Source organism: Mytilus trossulus, chromosome 9 (genome assembly GCF_036588685.1).
Source record: "Mytilus trossulus isolate FHL-02 chromosome 9, PNRI_Mtr1.1.1.hap1, whole genome shotgun sequence".
In the NCBI taxonomy this organism is placed as follows: domain Eukaryota; kingdom Metazoa; phylum Mollusca; class Bivalvia; order Mytilida; family Mytilidae; genus Mytilus; species Mytilus trossulus.
Window position 1 is genome coordinate 17518915 of NC_086381.1, and position 19331 is coordinate 17538245.

General features: G+C 31.4%; 1 protein-coding gene across 1 annotated transcript in view; it reads right to left on the minus strand.

The window, feature by feature from the left end:
- Positions 1-3664: 3664 nt before the first annotated feature.
- Positions 3665-19331, minus strand: part of LOC134685220 (DNA damage-binding protein 1-like) — a 30331-nt gene continuing 14664 nt past the window's right edge. The window contains exons 15-28 of the mRNA XM_063544738.1: positions 18896-19059; positions 18188-18295; positions 17305-17512; positions 16275-16370; positions 14731-14966; positions 13334-13498; positions 12617-12711; positions 9592-9762; positions 8825-8934; positions 8523-8608; positions 7981-8064; positions 6532-6634; positions 5817-5940; positions 3665-5085 (exon numbers count right to left, since the gene is read on the minus strand). Coding sequence (XP_063400808.1) covers positions 5002-5085; positions 5817-5940; positions 6532-6634; positions 7981-8064; positions 8523-8608; positions 8825-8934; positions 9592-9762; positions 12617-12711; positions 13334-13498; positions 14731-14966; positions 16275-16370; positions 17305-17512; positions 18188-18295; positions 18896-19059 — 1834 coding nt within the window. The 3' untranslated portion in view covers positions 3665-5001. The remainder of the gene's footprint in view (positions 5086-5816; positions 5941-6531; positions 6635-7980; positions 8065-8522; positions 8609-8824; positions 8935-9591; positions 9763-12616; positions 12712-13333; positions 13499-14730; positions 14967-16274; positions 16371-17304; positions 17513-18187; positions 18296-18895; positions 19060-19331) is intronic.

The window sequence follows — 19331 nt, forward strand, 5'->3', positions numbered from 1 at the left end:
ACATGTATCACATAAACTTAACATTACCAATGAAATATGTAGACAATTCCCAAACCTTGGCATTCAGATCAACCATGACAGACAGACATTTATACATTACAATCATTCCACAAGATTGCACATGCTGAAAGTTGTTTTAAAAAAAATCAAAATTGAAAAATGATAATTTCAAGGTCAAATGGAATCTGCCAGACAGATATGTCTACCTTGCAATAATTCCATACAACAAATGAAGTTGACCTATTGCTTTATCTACCTAATAAACTGGAAAGACCATGAAAAATTTAAAGATCCTTTGTGAGCATGCTCACATACCCCACACCCCAACATTGTCACTGGACTAACCAAATCTCACCAGATTCATAAGTTTAAAGACTCATAACTCTACAAAGTCAACTGATAAAAAAAATTCTTTGGAGTTTGTGATTAAAAACTGTTGCAGTAGTATATTTAGGCCAAAATTATAAGTTCAAAGGGGCATCACTCCTAGAAAAAAATCAATCGTAATTTTTGTGGATAGACACAGCTTCATAGTATGTCCTTATTATCTACAAAGTTTCATGAATTTCTGTTATGTGGTTTCAGAGGAGTCGCGATAACAAGAGCATGACTGACGGACAGACAGGACAAAAACATTATAATTATCCTATTTAACCAATGAACCATGAAACTGTGGACAAGGTCATATGAACCCCGACAGACTGACATGTGTACACCTTACAATCCTTCCATACACGAAACATATTTGAACTAGTTTAAATTATCAGATTAACTGACAATACCAAGAAAACTTAACATAGAACCACACATGAAAATAAGGTCAAGGTCAGACGAACCCTGCCAGACCTACATGTACACAATATAACTATCTATTCAAGAAAACATTTTACCTATTACTTATAGTAGTATCTGACCAATAAACTATAAAACAAGTCTTATGAAACCTGCTGGACAGACATATACAAAAAAAAAAAAAAAAAAATTTTTAAAAATCTTAAGTGTGAGAATCTCCATCTTAAATTTTCTAAGTTTATACTTGGTGTACACAAAAGGAGTGTCAATTTTGCTGTATTATCAGAACTGGGGCGTTTCCCCTTACATTATGATATTGTAAAGTCAATTGTAAAATACTGGTATAGATTTGAAAATCTTACAACTGAATTCAGTCTATTGAAAGATGCTTATAAATGCAGCCAAGAGCTTCACAAATCTAACATAACTTCTTGGTACTCATTTGCTAAGAAAGTATTAGAAGTTTTTGAAATTAAACCAGAAGTAAAACATTTCGGACAATATAAATTTTTGAACATATCTAGCAAATTAATTCACACTAAATATATTAGCAATTGGTATGCTAGCCAAAATAAAGCTTCTGATGGAAAACTGTTTAATTATGTGAAATTTAAGCAGAATTTTGGTTATGAAAATTATCTTTCTTTGATAAAGGACTTTGATTTAAGAAGATCTATATGCAAATTACGTATTTCTGCTCATAAGCTTCAAATTGAAGTTGGACGTTTTTCAAATATTCCACGAAATGAAAGAATTTGCAAAAAATGCTCCTCTGGCTGTGTTGAAGATGAAATCCATTTTTTAACTAACTGTGAAAATTTTAAATCAGATAGAGATGCTCTCTTTGACTTTGTTTGCCAAAGAATTCCAAATTTTTCTTTACTGGATAATCAGCATAAATTTATTTATTTATTAAACTGTGAAGACAATCAGGTCCTTAATGCTGTTGGTAAATTTATTAAAGTGAATATGAGTTAGTAATTGTATTGTTACTGTATGTAAAATAATGTTTGTATCTATGTATCTATCAAATTAATATTCTTTTTCCTTATTCATGTATGCTCTGTATGCCCCTTGTGGGCCCTTAATTGGAAATAAAATATGTTCTGTTCTGTTCTGTTCTATACACAATACAATCATTCCCTACACAAAATATTGTGACCCTATTGCATATAGTTCCAGAAAAAGATACCAAATCACAAAAACTTAATATTTTTCAATGAACCATGAAATAGAAGTCAAGGTCAGATGAAACCTGCCAATCAGACATGTACACCTTGCAATCATTTCCATACACCAAATAAAGTTGATTTTTTACATATAGTATCTGAGATACAGACACAATTCCAAACTTTCAATGAATATATCCGTGAAAATGAAGTGGAATCACGTCTGAAAGACATGTAAATGTTGCGAAGAACCAACAAGGAAATATAGTTATCCCAATACTCATAACAAGTGAGAAATTCACACGACTCAAAAACTTGGAAATTTTTTATACAAGTAGTTGCTGAACCATGAAAATGAGGTCAAGGACAATGGACATATGACAGACGGACACTCGTTAAGAAAGTATTCTGCATGCAAATTTATGAACCATACACATTACTTCCTTCTGAGATAAACAAATAGTTTACACCTTGGCCGGATTACAATCTCTTGCATTCTGCAACTTTCTCAGAAGGAGAGACAATAGTGGTCCTATCATTATTAGTATCAGAGAACAGATCCAAGCACAAAATCTTAATTTTGTGACCAATAAACCATGAAAATTAAATTAAGTCATGGTCATATAAACCCTGCCAGTTAGGGTTTTACTCATTGTTTAAGGCCAAACGGTAACCTATAGTTGTTAATTTAGGTGTCATATAGTCTGTTGTAGAGTAGTCTCACTGGCAGTAATACTGCATCTTCTTAATTTTATATACTCTGGATTCATTTATTATCGTGGATAAAGAAAAAATTTCATGTTCGTGGATATTAATTTTGTGGTTATGACAAAGTCTGCATACAGTTCTATCATGTCTATGGAATATTTCTTATTCGTTGAACATTTAATTTCGTGGTTTACCTGTACCCATGAAATCAACAAAAATTGGTGTCCAACGAAAAATAATGAATCCACAGTAGACATGTGCACCTTGCACCAAAGTAGTTGACCTAATGCTTAAAATATTGTATAATCTGAGGAAACCATGAAAATGAGGTGATGGTCATATGGAACCTGCCAAACTGACAATAATTCAATACACCAAAAAAAGCGTCTCTATTGCTTTTAGCATATGAGAAGTAGACCAAACCTCTAAATCTAAACATTGTCCAATCAAATATGAGGTACAGACTTGACCATATAACAAACCATGATAACTCATCCATGAAATGAGGTGTAGGTCAGGCAACCCTTATCTAACTGACATGTCACCAGCAAAACGTGAAACAAATAAGAATTTGACCTCACATAACTTTTCATTTGTTTTCCACCACCTCAGAGGTACCTTTAAATGCAGCAGTGATGCTAACCAGTGTTGTTACTGGATGACAAGGTATTCAATTAGGAATGACAATAAGATGACTATCTCTAAAAGATCAGCCTTTGACACTGAATTATAATCAATTTGATTTCATTCATATACTGTGGATTCATTATTATCCATTGTATACCAATGTTCATGGGTAGAGGTGAACCACATATTCAAATAGTCAACAAATAACATATTTTTAATAGGCTTTGTATACAGAGATTGACAAAACCATGAAATCAAATATCCACGAAAATGCAAGTTTTCAGCAATCCACGGAAATTGATACCCTTGAAAATAAATGAATCCACAGTAATATAACTGGTAGTTTAAATAATAAACAAACACTGATATTCATTTCAACACTTCATTCATTTTTTTCTATAAAATATTTCAGCACTATAAACAGTACAATGTACAATAACAGTAAACACATCAGTCACAACAATGGTTATTTAAATAACAAGAACTACAATGTGTGAAGATGGATGATAACTGGAGTATATGTAGGTTAGAAATGTTCTTAAGGATGTTCAATAATATCTTACAACGTCCTTCTAATGTTCTTAAGGATGAACATTCAAGATTATCTTACAACGTCCTTCTAATGTTCTTTTTTTACATCTTGCAAGAATTCCAACAATATTTTGGAATTAACAATGTCTTTTAATGACATTTAACAGATTTTTCCCATCAAAATTTCTATTTTCAAACATGTTTATTTTGAGCTTCAATTTTCATACTTTTATAAATAGTACATAATCTTCATGAATAAATTATGCTTAATTCATTTGAATTCAATATTGAAGATCCATTAGAAAATAATCTTTATATTTAATCTTGTTTTTTAACAGAAGAATCTATATACACAGAAATAAATGCTGTCCAAAAATAAGAAATGCCAAACATGAAATAACAATGGTATCAAGTTTCATAATTTTAGACTGAACTTGGTCTAAATTGAAATAGTTCAGTATATAAACAGAAAATGTATTTGTTCCTAAATCCTTGATATAAAGATACAGGTTTATATTTATACAAGTGAAATGAATGATTTAGCAAAAAAAATGCCCACTATTATCCTGAATTGAATGATCCCCCATTATCTAAATAGAAATGGGTTATTAAATTCATTGAAATTATCCAATTAAATCAATTGACTTCCCCACCCTCTAAGAAACCTTTTATGCCTTTTCAGGCTTTTTAATTTGTCTTATCTTTGTAAATAATCAGATGCAGATTTGAAATTCATAATTTTTTTTTCTTCGACAAAATGAAAGCAAAATGGTACATTTTCCTAAAAGAAAAAGCATGGAAAAGGAATTACCATATTTACATTATTAACATGAAAAGAATGATGCATAAATATTGTATTCTAAGGGTGTCAGGAACATCAAATCAAATGCTGAACAAATTACTGCTACAAAGTTAATTAAAGAACAAATTTACTGCTACACAATTATTCAAAGAATAAATTTACTGCTAAAAACTTATTTATAGAATTAAGTATCAACAATAATTGTAGTCAGAAAATTCCCCAAAATCACAAATGAGCATGCCAAACTGAACTTATTGGATAGAATATTTTGATGCAATGATGATGAGGAATAGAAACACTCTTAATTGCAGCTTTGAAATAAAAATTAGTATGGCAATCAATACATTATTTACAAGTAAAAAACAATAAATATTAGTGAATCCTTGTGAGTTCTTCTATCATCTTGACTATATCATCTACAGTAGACTCTCTCTTCATCCCACTACCATCATCCATCTGAAACATTTAAATCAAATCTAAATCACTAGTGAACAAGAATGTGTCCAAAGTACAAGGATGTCCCACTCGCACAATCATTTTCCATGTTCAATGGACTGTGAAATTAGGGTCAAAAGTCTAATTTGGCTTTATAATTAGAAAGATCATATCATAAGCAACATGTGTACTAAGTTTCAAGTTGATTGGACTGCAGCTTCATCAAAAACTACCTCGACCAAACACTTTAACCGGAAGTGGGACAGACAGACAGATAGACACACAGACCAGAAAACATAATGCCCATTTACAATCGTAAGTGGGGCATAAAAACTATATTTCCATGGATCTATTTTACATGAAACCCTATATATGTTAAAAATTAAAACTGTACATTATTTTGTATATAACAACATGTGTTATAAATTCTAACACAAATCTTTTGATTAGTGCAGGATTTCTGATTGGGACAACAGTATGGCGATCTGGCTAAATGTTTTATACATTACCTACAATTTTAATATTTTCAGAACATAATAAAGATCATAATAAGATGTTTAAATTAAGGGTCAGTTTTGCTTTCAAAACAAATGTGTAAATATTTGTTAAGAATAGCAACACTTTGGTATTGAAAACACTGCAGTATTTACCTCTAGATATATTTTGGAAGCATTAATCTATTCTATGAGTAATTACAAATTTAAATCAGTTCATGGGTTGTTTTTTTTTGCATATGAATATTGTGTAATTACTTGTAATGCTTGTACAACTTCTTGCATTTTGTCTCTATTCAGATCTAAGAAACTTTCAATTAAATCTCCATCAATGAATCCAGTTGATGGCTCTGTTTTCCTCTCTGTGTGAAATGATCTCCAGCTGATTTTTTGGTTAAGGTTTAAAATTTAGCATTGTGTGAATAAAAAAAGTGAATATTATATAAATGTTACATACAAGTCATCATAAAATTTCCAAATTCAAAAGTTTATACTTCTTGATGTTATTTTAAGTGACAGTTGTCCACTCATCTATCTTCAGACTCTGTATTTCTTGGAGCATAATTTGTACACATCTTTTTCTTATCCTGAAAGTTCTTGATGTAAACTTCACTGGAAATCAGTTACAGCAGATTTCAGTCAGTATGTAGCTTATGGTAATATATTTGGTTAGCTTGCTTGATAGCTGAACTGTGAAGTCATTGTTAGGTTAGGTAAACTACCCTCCTTTAATAGTAGACTAGCCCAACAGATAACCAATCTATCTCTCTGTAGGACTAAGCTACTTAAAAGGAGGGTAGTATACCTTACCTAACAATGACTTCACGCTTCAGCTAACAAGCAAGCTAACCAAATATATTACCATTAGCTACATACTGACTGAAATATGCAGTAATTAAATTTTCATATAATCACTTCAAATATCTCCACAAGATCAATGCATTATAAATTCAACCTCTTACAAAAAGGATACAATGAATGATCTATTTTTCCCACACTTTTGATGACCTTTGCCAGACGAGCCTGTATCTCAGACAAGAAATTAAAGAAGTCTTGAGGAACTTGTGTAACCAGTCCTGTAAAAAGAACATACCAAGTTTATGTATATTGTATTGGAGCAGTGATATTGTTGGCTTTTTTCGAAACTACCTCTACCCTTTTTTATTGTTAAAATATGCATCATTTTCATCACATTGGGAAATTTAAAAAGTAAACCATGATAAAGACTGAAACTTCAATTTACAGACCCATTTTCAAGAGTCAAACCCTGCTTTAAAATAAGACCTCATTTTGTCAGTAATGATACATAAATAGACCTTCAAATGTGCACATATAGTCATTTTAGGCAAGAGCATTGTTTAAATGAGTGTTTTTCGGTTTGTTGTCATGCATAATTACTTCTGAGACTGCACTGTTTGGGAAAAAAGTTGTCTTTTTGGGAATAATTTTAAGCAATTTTTTTTTCAAATTGTGATTCTTCCTCAGGGGAAATAGCCTTTATTCTCCCCTAATTTAAGGCAATAACACTAACACTGTGGAGTGAAATATTTATCATTTGAACTATCAGTCAATTATCCTTTGTTATATTGTACAAAGATTGCATGTTATATTAAGTATTTATCCCAATATTTGATTACTCTGTTTTGGCTTTTCATCAAGTGGGACAACATCCCTAATGCGCCTTGAAATGAGGAAAGTCACGTGTAAAGAAAAAATCTCTGTGTAGTGATATTGGACATGTTTCTATTTTATACAAATGACTGAGCTTAACCATTTGTGGTGATTAGGAAAGTAGAGGAACATAGAATAAATGTGTAAAAACTATGGAGCTATTGAATGTGTTCAAAGTATTAAATTTTCAAAGAACTTATTGTGTTTTAAAAACAGGGGATATTTTACCACAAGGAGCTGCATCACCAAAGGATGTTCAGGGTATGCTAATTTACGGAAAAAGTAATCTCACTTCGTTCCCCGAAAATATAACCACATATGTGAAAATGTCACAACTTCGAAATGAGCTATCATACATATCCAAGTTTACGACATGGACCGAGCTACAGGAAAAAACGTTACCATTACCGCCTATGTAAAAACAATTAAAGATATTGACCCAAGTGCAGCACAGAGTAAAGTTTTGTAAAAGGGATAAAACAAGATACATAATATATTTCATATCAACTTCATGTGAGGAAATAACAACTTCAGTTTCACTTACTTTTAGTACAATTACAAAATTCATAAACTTAATAAGTTTATTGTTTCCTGTAAAATAATGTCAGTGCAAAGCATTATTATTAAGGCATGAGTTTAAAAGCATTGGCTACTTGGAATAAGGTACCCCTCTGTTCTGACTTCTGATTCCATATTGAATAAATACATTTTTCTTCAAATTTAAAGTAAATGCAAGTAATTTAAATTTTACCAATTGCTCCATTTACAGTACCATACAAAACAGAGCCTTGTGTAGGAGTACTGCTCTCCAAAGCATGCTGCATTACCAAGGAACCTAAAACAGGAATAAAACTGTTCAAAAATAGTTTCATAATAAATCTGAAATGACATTTATTTATATAGAACCTTGTTATTCGAAAATAATCGAACACAATTTCTGTTTGATAATCACCAAAGAAGGAACACTTTGTTAAGTCAAGAAATGATGTACCCTATTATACTTTAAATTTAATAGAATTGCTAATTTTGTTTGGTAGACTTCAAAATACCTATCTGACATCTCCTTGTATTAATATTACACATTTTTAGGAAACAATTTTGCTAATCATGTGTAAAATACTTTCCATGTGTCCTAAATTAATTTTATGTCAAATTCATAAGTTGCCAGCAACATAAAAATATTTGCCAGAAACTCTGCATTACTTTTTCTTACAAAGATAACAATATGAAAAAAAATACTAATTTTTAGACCCTACGCTATTGACATTCCCTCAATATCTAAACAAAACTTACCATGCCTGAAAACATTTACAAATTCACCAAGGTGGAACAATCCTACTTCTTGTAAGTTTTGTCGTTCTTCATCTGTTGTTGCAGCACTGTATAAAATAAAACAGATTAAAATTAATCCAATGTTATTAATAAACACATAAATATGAATCAAAACCATTGATTAGTACTAACTTGAAATATAGAATATTAAAACATCTATTTTTTTGCAAGATGTTAATAAGTATTCATTTTTTCATATACTAGCCACAATTTCTACTAATTTCTTATGGTATCAATTATTTTTAACACTTGTAAACACTAACCTATCTTTCTGACATGTGAACAAGTTGAATGAATTCTCAGCTCCCAGGAAATTATCATCATCTAAAATTTCTACAGCTGTCATCCAGTTAGGATTGCAATCTCTGGCAATCTGAAATCAATCATTCATATATATGAGAGATTATAAAATTAAAACAATTTACAAGCACTTACTAAAAAGAGACCAAACAATCATTCATATAACTCCGCCTTCTCCTGTATGCATCTCTCCTACTTAAACAGCTTCTAATATGAGAACTGACGCTTCATCGTGTGTAAAGCTTTCAGAGCAAGTTGATATTGGTTAAATTAAAAGCAAGATGGTACCTTGAAAGATACAAAGCTTTAAATAATTTGTTACTCGTAAATTCATTGGGGTGTAAAAGCATTGACCAATGTACATTTTGCACTTAATTCTAAAAATGAGCGAATGGTCAATGCTTTTTCAACCCTACAAAATTACTAAGTCGTGTGAGTTTCTGTGAGAATGATTCATTAAGAAACACTACTTTTTTGTGGGTATTCAGCATTTGCTTTAATAGAGAATTACCATTTGTAAGCAACACTCTAGGGCTCTTACATTCAAACAAAAGTTCATCAAATTCTAATTTACTGTATCAGTTTTTATCAGTTTTTTCCTTTTTTTTTTTTTTTTTTTTTTTTTTTTACATATTTAAGAATCAAAATGAAATTTAATCAAGTATAGAAAACTCATAAACCCTCCAGACTTTTAATTTACTACAAAAAGTTTCTTTGTATAAGTACTTACCTCCTCAAAGCATCCTTCCATAGGTTTATACAACAACAAAGTAATCGATCTCATCAAGTCTCCGACTAAAGCAAAATCACCTTTAGTTTTCAAATACAAAGCTATTATGTTGTTAAAATGGCTACATTCTAACCGAAGTTCCTTCTCAGCAGTCCACTCAAACAATCTAACCTGTAAAAGAAAGTATACCTAAAGGACGCCTCCAGGTGCGAGAATTTCTTGCTGCATTGAAGACCTGTTGGTGACCTTCTGCTGTTGTCTGCTCTATGGTGGGGTTGTTGTCTCTATGACACATTCCCCATTTCCATTCTCCTTTTGATTGATTTTCTACCAGTGTAAAACGCCTCCTTTCTTTTTTAATTTTTTTCAAAACATTTCTTTGTTAATCTTATTTCCAATTTTAGACAGATGAATATCAAGACAATCACATAACATATACTTCTTCAGCACGCTTATATCAATATTGTGATACATTTAGTACAATACCTCTATTAACTTAGCTTTATTCTACATGTTCTATATGAATATTTGTAAAGTAAATAAAAAATCCATTTAACAGTAATGTGAGTTGTCTCTCTTGATTTTTTGTGTGTAATTTTGTAAGTTCAAAGGATTTGAATAAGGGCTGTTCCAGAAAATACTACTTTAAAAAACTATGAATGAAAAATGTGTTTTTTCAGAACCTTTGATAACTTACTTACTTGATTCTTATCAATACAATATTGTTTAACAGTCCCGAAATAATCAAAGAGCTGATAGCTCTGAAGTGGAAGAAGGTGAATTACCATAAAAGCAGCCCCCCTTACCCAGGCTGCTTTGTTCCATTATCGTTAAAATGTATTTTTTTTCTTCAAACAAGAAAAGGTCATAAGTACATGGATTTCCCATCCGTACAATCATTTTCTATGTTCAGTTGACTATGAAAATTAGGTAAAATCTTTAATTTGGCAGTAATTAAGAAGATCATATCAAGAGGAACACATGTGTACTAAGTTTCAAGTTGATTGGATTTCAACTTCATCACATAAACTTTATAACCAGAAGCAGGACGGACGGACAGACTAGAAAACATATTGCCCATAAATGGAGCATAAAAATAGTAAGACTTGTTACATACCTGCCAACTTTTGAAAGTTCCCATATGGGTTTTTACTGCACAAAAACAATTTTAAAGGTTACAATTTTTAGCGACGTATTTTGCAAGATCTGGATTGTCTAGAAAAAGTGTCATATTTGTATGATGAACTTACATGCCTTTTCCTTAAGTCTGTTTGCATGATTCTAGTTATATATTAAATCGGTAGAAAAAATATACATGAAGCTAGCAGACCAGGGTTTATTTTCAAGATTAAGAATATTAGATGCTTGTTGAAATTTCCAATTTTGAATTATGCACAAAGATGGACCTTTAACAGGTTGGGAACAACACTCCAAATGAGGGTAACCTAACTGGAAGATCATCACAACCCACTGTAAAAAATGAGCACAAAAAAAGTCATTTATATTCATATTATTTGATGAAACTTTTCCCCAAGAACTATGCATCTATTAAGTACTGAATGGTCAAAACATCATGTTTTTTTATCAACATAAATTTTGTCGTAAATGTAACCAAATGATGTAGAAATCGTGTTTTTTCTTCAAATTTCCATCAAATTGTAATGTTTATAGTTCCCTTATTGCCTCTCTATTTGAATAAAATAAAATAATAAGAAGAATCTGTTTCTTGTTTTGTTTTGTTTTTGACAAATGATTGTTCACTGCTTGCAAATGAATCATTATATTTATATATCTTATCTGTATATATTTTTGTTCATGTCTCCATCTCTTTATCATTTGTAAATGTATAGACAAATAAGAAAGAAATAAGCTCCACATGTATATTTGCAACATCGTAAATTAATTAAAAAAATAACATACACTAACACTAGTACTGCATGGATTTTAAGCATTATGAAATTCATATTTGTAGAAAGCTTAAAAAGACTTAAAAACAGTGTAAAATGTCTTGCTATTTCTTAGCTTACACAATAAAATCTTATATATACTAACATTTACAAATTTAAATTTCAGGATTTTACTAGGAATTAATCTAACTACTAGACCTTTTATTAGTCTGGTTGCACATATGGTATGTTGACTTCTAACTTATCTGTTAAAAACAAATTTTTGATATAAACTTCAATTTAATCCTTGAAAGGAGGTCTAGATTGCTAAAATAAGTTATAAATTTTAATTTTTTTATTTGTCCAAAATCATTTAAATTCATTTAATCAACATCCTTTTATGATTATTTGATTAAAATATTAATCATTTATAGTCTTTTTACAATTTACATTTTTAAAAGCAAAATAGCTGAAAACAGGATAAAACAAAGAGAAGTAACAAAAAAGTATTTCAATATTCCCAATACACATCGTTTTGATAACACAGCGGCAGTTAGACGGAGGTAAACATCGTTGATTACCAGTATGTTTGACACCCAAGCTGTCAAGTGAAGCCATAGTTCACATGTATGTTACGAAGGGCATCTAATTCACATGACAAAGGAAAACCATGAATAAAGACAACACTTTATATATCCTTTTTATTTATATAAAAACAAAATCTTCTTGTCTGCAGGATTGCAAATTCGTAACTTCAAGGGCGAACTTGTAAACAGGGCGAGTTGTCCCGATACCAAATTCACGCATGCGTAATACAAATATCTAGTTAAAACATCCTGTTACAAGTAAACAAATAACGTTCATGTGGATGAGATGAAATCTAATAATTTACATAAATAAAAGGGTCATATTTACGATAGTGATTGTTTTACAATCATAATTTACAAATTAAATGATTCAGATGCCTAATCATGTGTAAAAATCGGTGTCAGGAATCTAAGTTGTTTTGAAATTGTAATACACGAAATGAATGCGGCATAGTGCGACTCAATGCCAATGGTCAGCCCCTTAAGTCTTCAGAAGACTTGATGTCTTCTTCCACTAAAAATGCTAAAAGGTTATCGTTAACTTGTACTTACAGTACTATTTATACTAGCCAGAAGTTTTCCATTAAATTCCACCAAGCTGTAGGCTGCTCCCTTGATGTCTTTTTCTGCTACTTGATTTAACTTACCTAAAACATAAATTTTCCATTTCAATGATCTAAATTCTAATGGCAAGGCAAGAGTCTTACAGCCTTTTGCAATGAGTGTGTAGATAAAGGTAATATCTTTGGTTAGCTTGCTTAATAGCTGAACCGTTAAGACATTATTAGCTTAGGTATACTACCCACCTTCCAAAGTAGCCTAGTCCTACAGACAAATAGATTGGTTATCTGTTGGACTAGTCTATTCCTAAAGGAGGATAGTTTACTTGACCTAATAATGACTTCATGGTTCAGCTATCAACCTTTACCTACACACTCAATGGAATCGACTGTAAACAATTTGAGCCATCCATCATTGACATGACTAAATTAAATTGTTATATTTCAAAATTATCTTTGATCAATTGGTAGGCGTATGACTGCTCAATCTTTCTTATAATATATCCATTACTATTATATTCTCCAGAATCAGGGCAGACATAAATTGATAAATACTTGGCATCAAGATATTAGTACTAAAAAATAAATTTTACTATTTAAATGATTTGAATAAAATGATACAAATGAACCTGTTTTATCATTATCACATCTTCACATTCAACCAATTTTGACATATGACCACCTGCTGCCTATGACCTATAGAACTTACCATCACTGAAATCAAAGATGATGATTCTTCCTTGTTTAGGTTCCCCTTCCTCTGGATGTACAAGAGCTGTTCCTACTACATAGTAGGTTTTAGGATCGTCTCCAAACTTGGCTGAGATCAAACTGGTTGCAAACTCGTTTGTCATTAACTGATGGGCATGATGTACTATAGGAAAATATAAAAAAATTTCAATGAATTTTCATCATTTAGTTTTATCTACTAAGCAACAACTTTTAATAACAAGACCAGTACCAGGTCTGAGCCTGATTTGCTGATTATAATTGATTGAGGAAACATGTATACAGGAGCATAACTGGCCATTACCTATCATTGAAGTGAAGAAAACTCTAATGAGAATTTTCCTTGAACAGATCTAGATCAATTATTAAAATTGACAACAACACTTCAAAAGATCTGCAATTTTATTATCTATGTCTACATGTTTCGCCAGCAAGGCAGGCTTCATCAGGACAATTTTTATACAGAAATTGAGCCCCTGAAGTACTCAAAGTGGTGCATTGAATTTGACGTCGTCATGGTGAGAGAAACAATGAAAAGTGAAAGTAGCAATACAGAGTTATAAATAGATAAGATAAATATAGAAAATTAAAGTTTGTATACAAAGTAACTTGAGTTCGTTTTACTATTATATGATACATGAAATTGTTCTAAAGGCTTGGCATCTAATAGGACGAACTTCCCATGGTTCCTACCACTTCGCAAGGCTTCTCTTCCAACCTGGCCATAGTTGGAGGTTACTACTTCCCGGCGCGTCGGCAACAATAGGAAGATTATGATCGCCGCTGTGGATAATAAAATTGTCAAAAACTGTTCCTTTGTTAATTATTTGGTGACTATATAATTTTTGGATCGTCTGCAGTAGTTGGTCTGTACAATGGCATAGTTGTGAATTCCTAGTTCATTTAAGATCGGCGCCCGTGGTACGTTTCTTCTGCAATCATTTATATCTGCTATCATTTATAGATGTATAGGTGGTATCGGACATCTTGGTCATCTTGATTCAGTTGTTATTTCGTTGTAAGTATGGAATATTCCTTGGTCCATGTATATGCTGGTGGCCTGTAGATCGGCGCTGTTAGCTTGGCGGTTCCTTTCGGATGCAGGGGTTCGCGATTAAATAATAAATTAAATTCCGCGAGGTGAACCAACGCCTGTGAAATCTAGATCAAGTTGAACATTAACTAGGCCCCCTTTCAAATTTTGCAATGCAGGTAAAAATAATAGCATGACTCCTTATATATTATCTTTCCAATTTTTGAAGACAGCGGTTTAAAATGATTGGATTTTATTAATGACTTTTTTCAAATATATACAATGTTATTTCCTTATTCAGCTATCTCTTCCTCTCTTACACATAATAAATGAATATAAATTACCTTCAAAAGTGTGCTGATCTATGACTAGCAGAGTGTGAACCTCAACCTCATCTCCACAATGTTCTCCCATTGTACTTGTTCCTTGCGTGACCATTTTACCACTAGAACTTGATGTTGTCATGGCAGCATGTGTACTAGCACTAGGTCGTGTAGGGGTCATACCACTGCTGTCTTGAAGGTCAAGTCTCATTGATATCACACCAAAAGTTTGAGATGCCTCCTGGTAAGCTATACGCCTGAAATTTAAAAACATTTAGCACTGAAGTTTTCTGCTTTGAATTTTTTTTACTAATAAATATCTAACAAATTATCTCCAGTTACCCTTCCTTCTCGACAAAAATTCCTTGCTACCTAATCATGCAGAAATGTTTTTGTATTGTTTAGTGGAGTACATTTCCAACATAGTTGACATTAATTTATTAAGAGGAATTTAAAACATGAAAACTCAACCAAGTACAGAAGTCATCTCACAAATCTTCTATATATCATTATCTTTCCTTGCTAGTATATCCAAAACAAACATTTGACATTTGCTGCAACCAAAATATTCTTAAACGTTTTTCCCATGAACCATTTGTATGGACCAAAAGCTAGACATAAAGCTGAAGTCGTAAACATGCAATCATACAAGTAATCGTCATATGTAGACATTTTCATCAAAGCTCTGTTATCCTACTTACATAGGAGATTCATACAGTGGTATTGTTCTTATGTGTAGTTTAACTTATCTTGGAGATTCATACAGTGGTATTATTCTTATGTGTAGTTTTACTTACCTTGGAGATTCATACAGGGGTATTGTTCTTATGTGTAGTTTTACTTATCTTGGAGATTCATACAGTGGTATTGTTCTTATGTGTAGTTTTACTTACCTTGGAGATTCATACAGGGGTATTGTTCTTATGTGTAGTTTTACTTACCTTGGAGATTCATACAGTGGTATTGTTCTTATGTGTAGTTTTACTTACCTTGGAGATTCATACAGGGGTATTGTTCTTATGTGTAGTTTTACTTATCTTGGAGATTCATACAGTGGTATTGTTCTTATGTGTAGTTTTACTTACCTTGGAGATTCATACAGGGGTATTGTTCTTATGTGTAGTTTTACTTACCTTGGAGATTCATACAGTGGTATTGTTCTTATGTGTAGTTTTACTTATCTTGGAGATTCATACAGTGGTATTGTTCTTATGTGTAGTTTTACTTACCTAGGAGATTCATACAGGGGTATTGTTCTTATGTGTAGTTTTACTTACCTAGGAGATTCATACAGTGGTATTGTTCTTATGTGTAGTTTTACTTACCTAGGAGATTCATACAGTGGTATTGTTCGTATGTGTAGTTTTACTTACCTAGGAGATTCATACAGGGGTATTGTTCTTATGTGTAGTTTTACTTACCTAGGAGATTCATACAGGGGTATTGTTCTTATGTGTAGTTTTACTTACCTAGGAGATTCATACAGTGGTATTGTTCTTATGTGTAGTTTTACTTACCTAGGAGATTCATACAGTGGTATTGTTCGTATGTGTAGTTTTACTTACCTAGGAGATTCATACAGTGGTATTGTTCTTATGTGTAGTTTTTGGATTTCATCAATAGTTCCAATAGTTAACGTGTTGTCGTTTGCCAAGGCTAAACTGTAACAGAAAAAACAAACTTGTTCCATCATACAGCAAAAAAATAAAGAAATGGAATATGAATTATTAAAATCCACAATTTCACAATTTTATATATAAATGTATGTGTTATTTGTTTTCTTATTACTTATATTCATGTTCCAATGGCCAGGGGTGTCAAGTACTGTGAAATCATTTTTTCTATTGAATGGATAAAAATTGGTATTTTTGTTGATAATTGACTTTGTGCATTTGCTTAAGTCTCAGAACCAGCCTAAATAAATGTGTACTGCATTGCATATCTAAATTTGTGGTACATTATTATACCTTTAAAATCCAGGAATATTTGTATCCCATGAACACTTCAATCACTTTTAATATAATGCACAGCAGATAGGTCAGACTTGTATTTGCTTTGATATATGATCAAGACTGGCTTGTGATTTGTTTTACAACTTCTAGTTTGTTGCTGAAAACTTTATCCCATCAATTTATTATAGGGCTTGATGACAACTAATATTTTCAAGATTTAAATTTTTAGTTCTATCTTTGTCATGTGCTATTGTGTCATCTAATGTATATATGTGATTGCTGCATTAGTAAACAAAGCAAAATGCATAAGCACACTTTTCACATGTCCATATTTTGTATTGATCATAAGAGAGCTTATCCTAGTAATAGTTCATGCTATTTTTTGCAGTACAACCCTACATATATTAATTTCAAACAGATGCCATGTGTGTGCCAATGATTAGAATCTTTGTTTATTGATCACTTAATACTGTCTGCTTTTAACAACACATGGTTTGTGGTAGTATTCTGTATAATAGTTAATCAGTAAATATGTATCTTTTTAAAGACACAAATGACAGTACTTGCAGAGAGACTTTGCCAGTAGCTTTGAAAACACTGCATTTATAAATCTGCATCATAATAAAGGAATAATGGTACATACCTATCCGGATATCCTTCAGAATTTAATGGACACATATGATTCACTTCTTTAAGATTTACATTAGAAAATACAAGTTTGTGATTACTAGAATAAATAACAGTTGGACGATCAGAACAAGCGAAAACATTTGTAGTAGATAGAGATTTAAATGTCCGTAACACAGTAGGCTGTGTACCTAATGTCACTTTTCTCTTATCACAGAAAAAACCTGAAACGACAAACAAAAACTTTTGGTTTGATATATAATAAAACATTTTTTTATAACAATAAAGAAATGTGAGTTGGGACAATACAGAATCATAAGCAGAGTAACAAAGCTAATTTCAAACTATCAACAATAAGCGGATAGTTTGCCGAACATTGAAATTTTAAAGATATATATAATTAGAAGCAGCCTTTTAAAGGTTGAGGCTAACTGTCAGTAATTGAGACAGGCAGAAAATAGAGGTGTTATCATTGATAACTTGTGGGCTGTTGACATTTGGCAGAAGTATTTACCTATTTTTAAAAAAAAAAATTAACTTTAAAGTTAGTAACACAATAACTCAAGAGGACTTTATATCACTGAACTTTAATACAAATTATTATACATGGTGCCTCTATAGCTAAGGGGTATGTGTTTTGCTCATTGTTGAAGGCCTTACAATAACCTGTAGCTGTTACCTTCTCATTTGGTCTCAGGTGGAGTTGTCTCAATAGCAATCATACCACATGTCATCATTTTTACATCAATTTTTCATATCTAATGTAGTCATAGAACTCACATAGTTATATGTAAATATTACATGTAAGTTACTGTTAATTAATTTAACTGCATATATTGAAGTCTGAGGATTGCATTTTTAGTGGCATTGCATTCTCTGTATAAAATATGTTTACTTACCAGTATCTACATTTAAGTTAAAGTAAAACAAAGATCCATCACCAAGAGCACACAATAAATACTGAATGTTCTCAAATGTTGACATCAAAATAGAACGAGGAATTATTTCTGAAAAAAATTATAATATATAAAATTACACAAGTGTTATACAGCATATGTATAAAACAATATATATATATATAATATTACACAAGTGTTATACAGTATAATAAAATAGACAGGTCAACTTTCCTAATGGGGAGGGTATCCCCCCAAAAAAGTGTTAATTGCATCATGTACTTGTACTTAAAGCCTTGCAAAGAATGACCATGACATTACAGATTTGTTTTAGTTTATTACGAATTTTCCAAAGGTTGTTGGTAAAGTTCCAGTTGCTCAGTCGTGAGTTTTCTGTATAGTGTTTGTCTTAATAGCTTTTACCTTTTGTTTATGACACGTTTGTTTTTTTCCTTTAAAATCTCTAATTTGAATAATTTGCACACCAGAAAGATGGTTATTTCATTTCATGTTTGTCACTTATAAAATATGTTGTTCAATTATGTGATTAAGCTTCTTAGCTTAATATCTAACAATGCAATAACTTTTCTCTTTAATATCTCGACTATCCCCATAAACTACAAAATGGCTCATTTAATACAAAATTTTATAGAAGGACTTGCTTGCATCTTATAAATGAAACATCTAAAACATAGCAAGTTAATATTTTACCTCCTCCAAGCATTTCAACATGTAAACTTTCAAATGAAGGTAGTCGCAGAACTCTGGCTGAAATATCTGTCCATAATCCTACTGCACATAAGTCTGATTTCTCTTCACCATCTCTAAGGGGTGTAATGTCAACACAAGCTACCTCATGTTCCATTGCTGTTTTACTGAAATACAAAAGCCATTTATTTTATGCTTAAACGATTTTTGTAATATGTTTTAATAATAAGATTATATGTTCATAATACACCATGTTCTACATGTCCTATCATATGTCCATGTTCAGTTAATAACAAATCTAGATCATCAAATTTGTCCTACAATTTCAGTACTGTAAATAAATATGCATTTTTTAATCAATGGGAATTATGTGAACTAGATATCATTGAGATGGAAGCCATCTCTGTGGGCCCCGCTGTCAATAACGTGGGGTAATAGT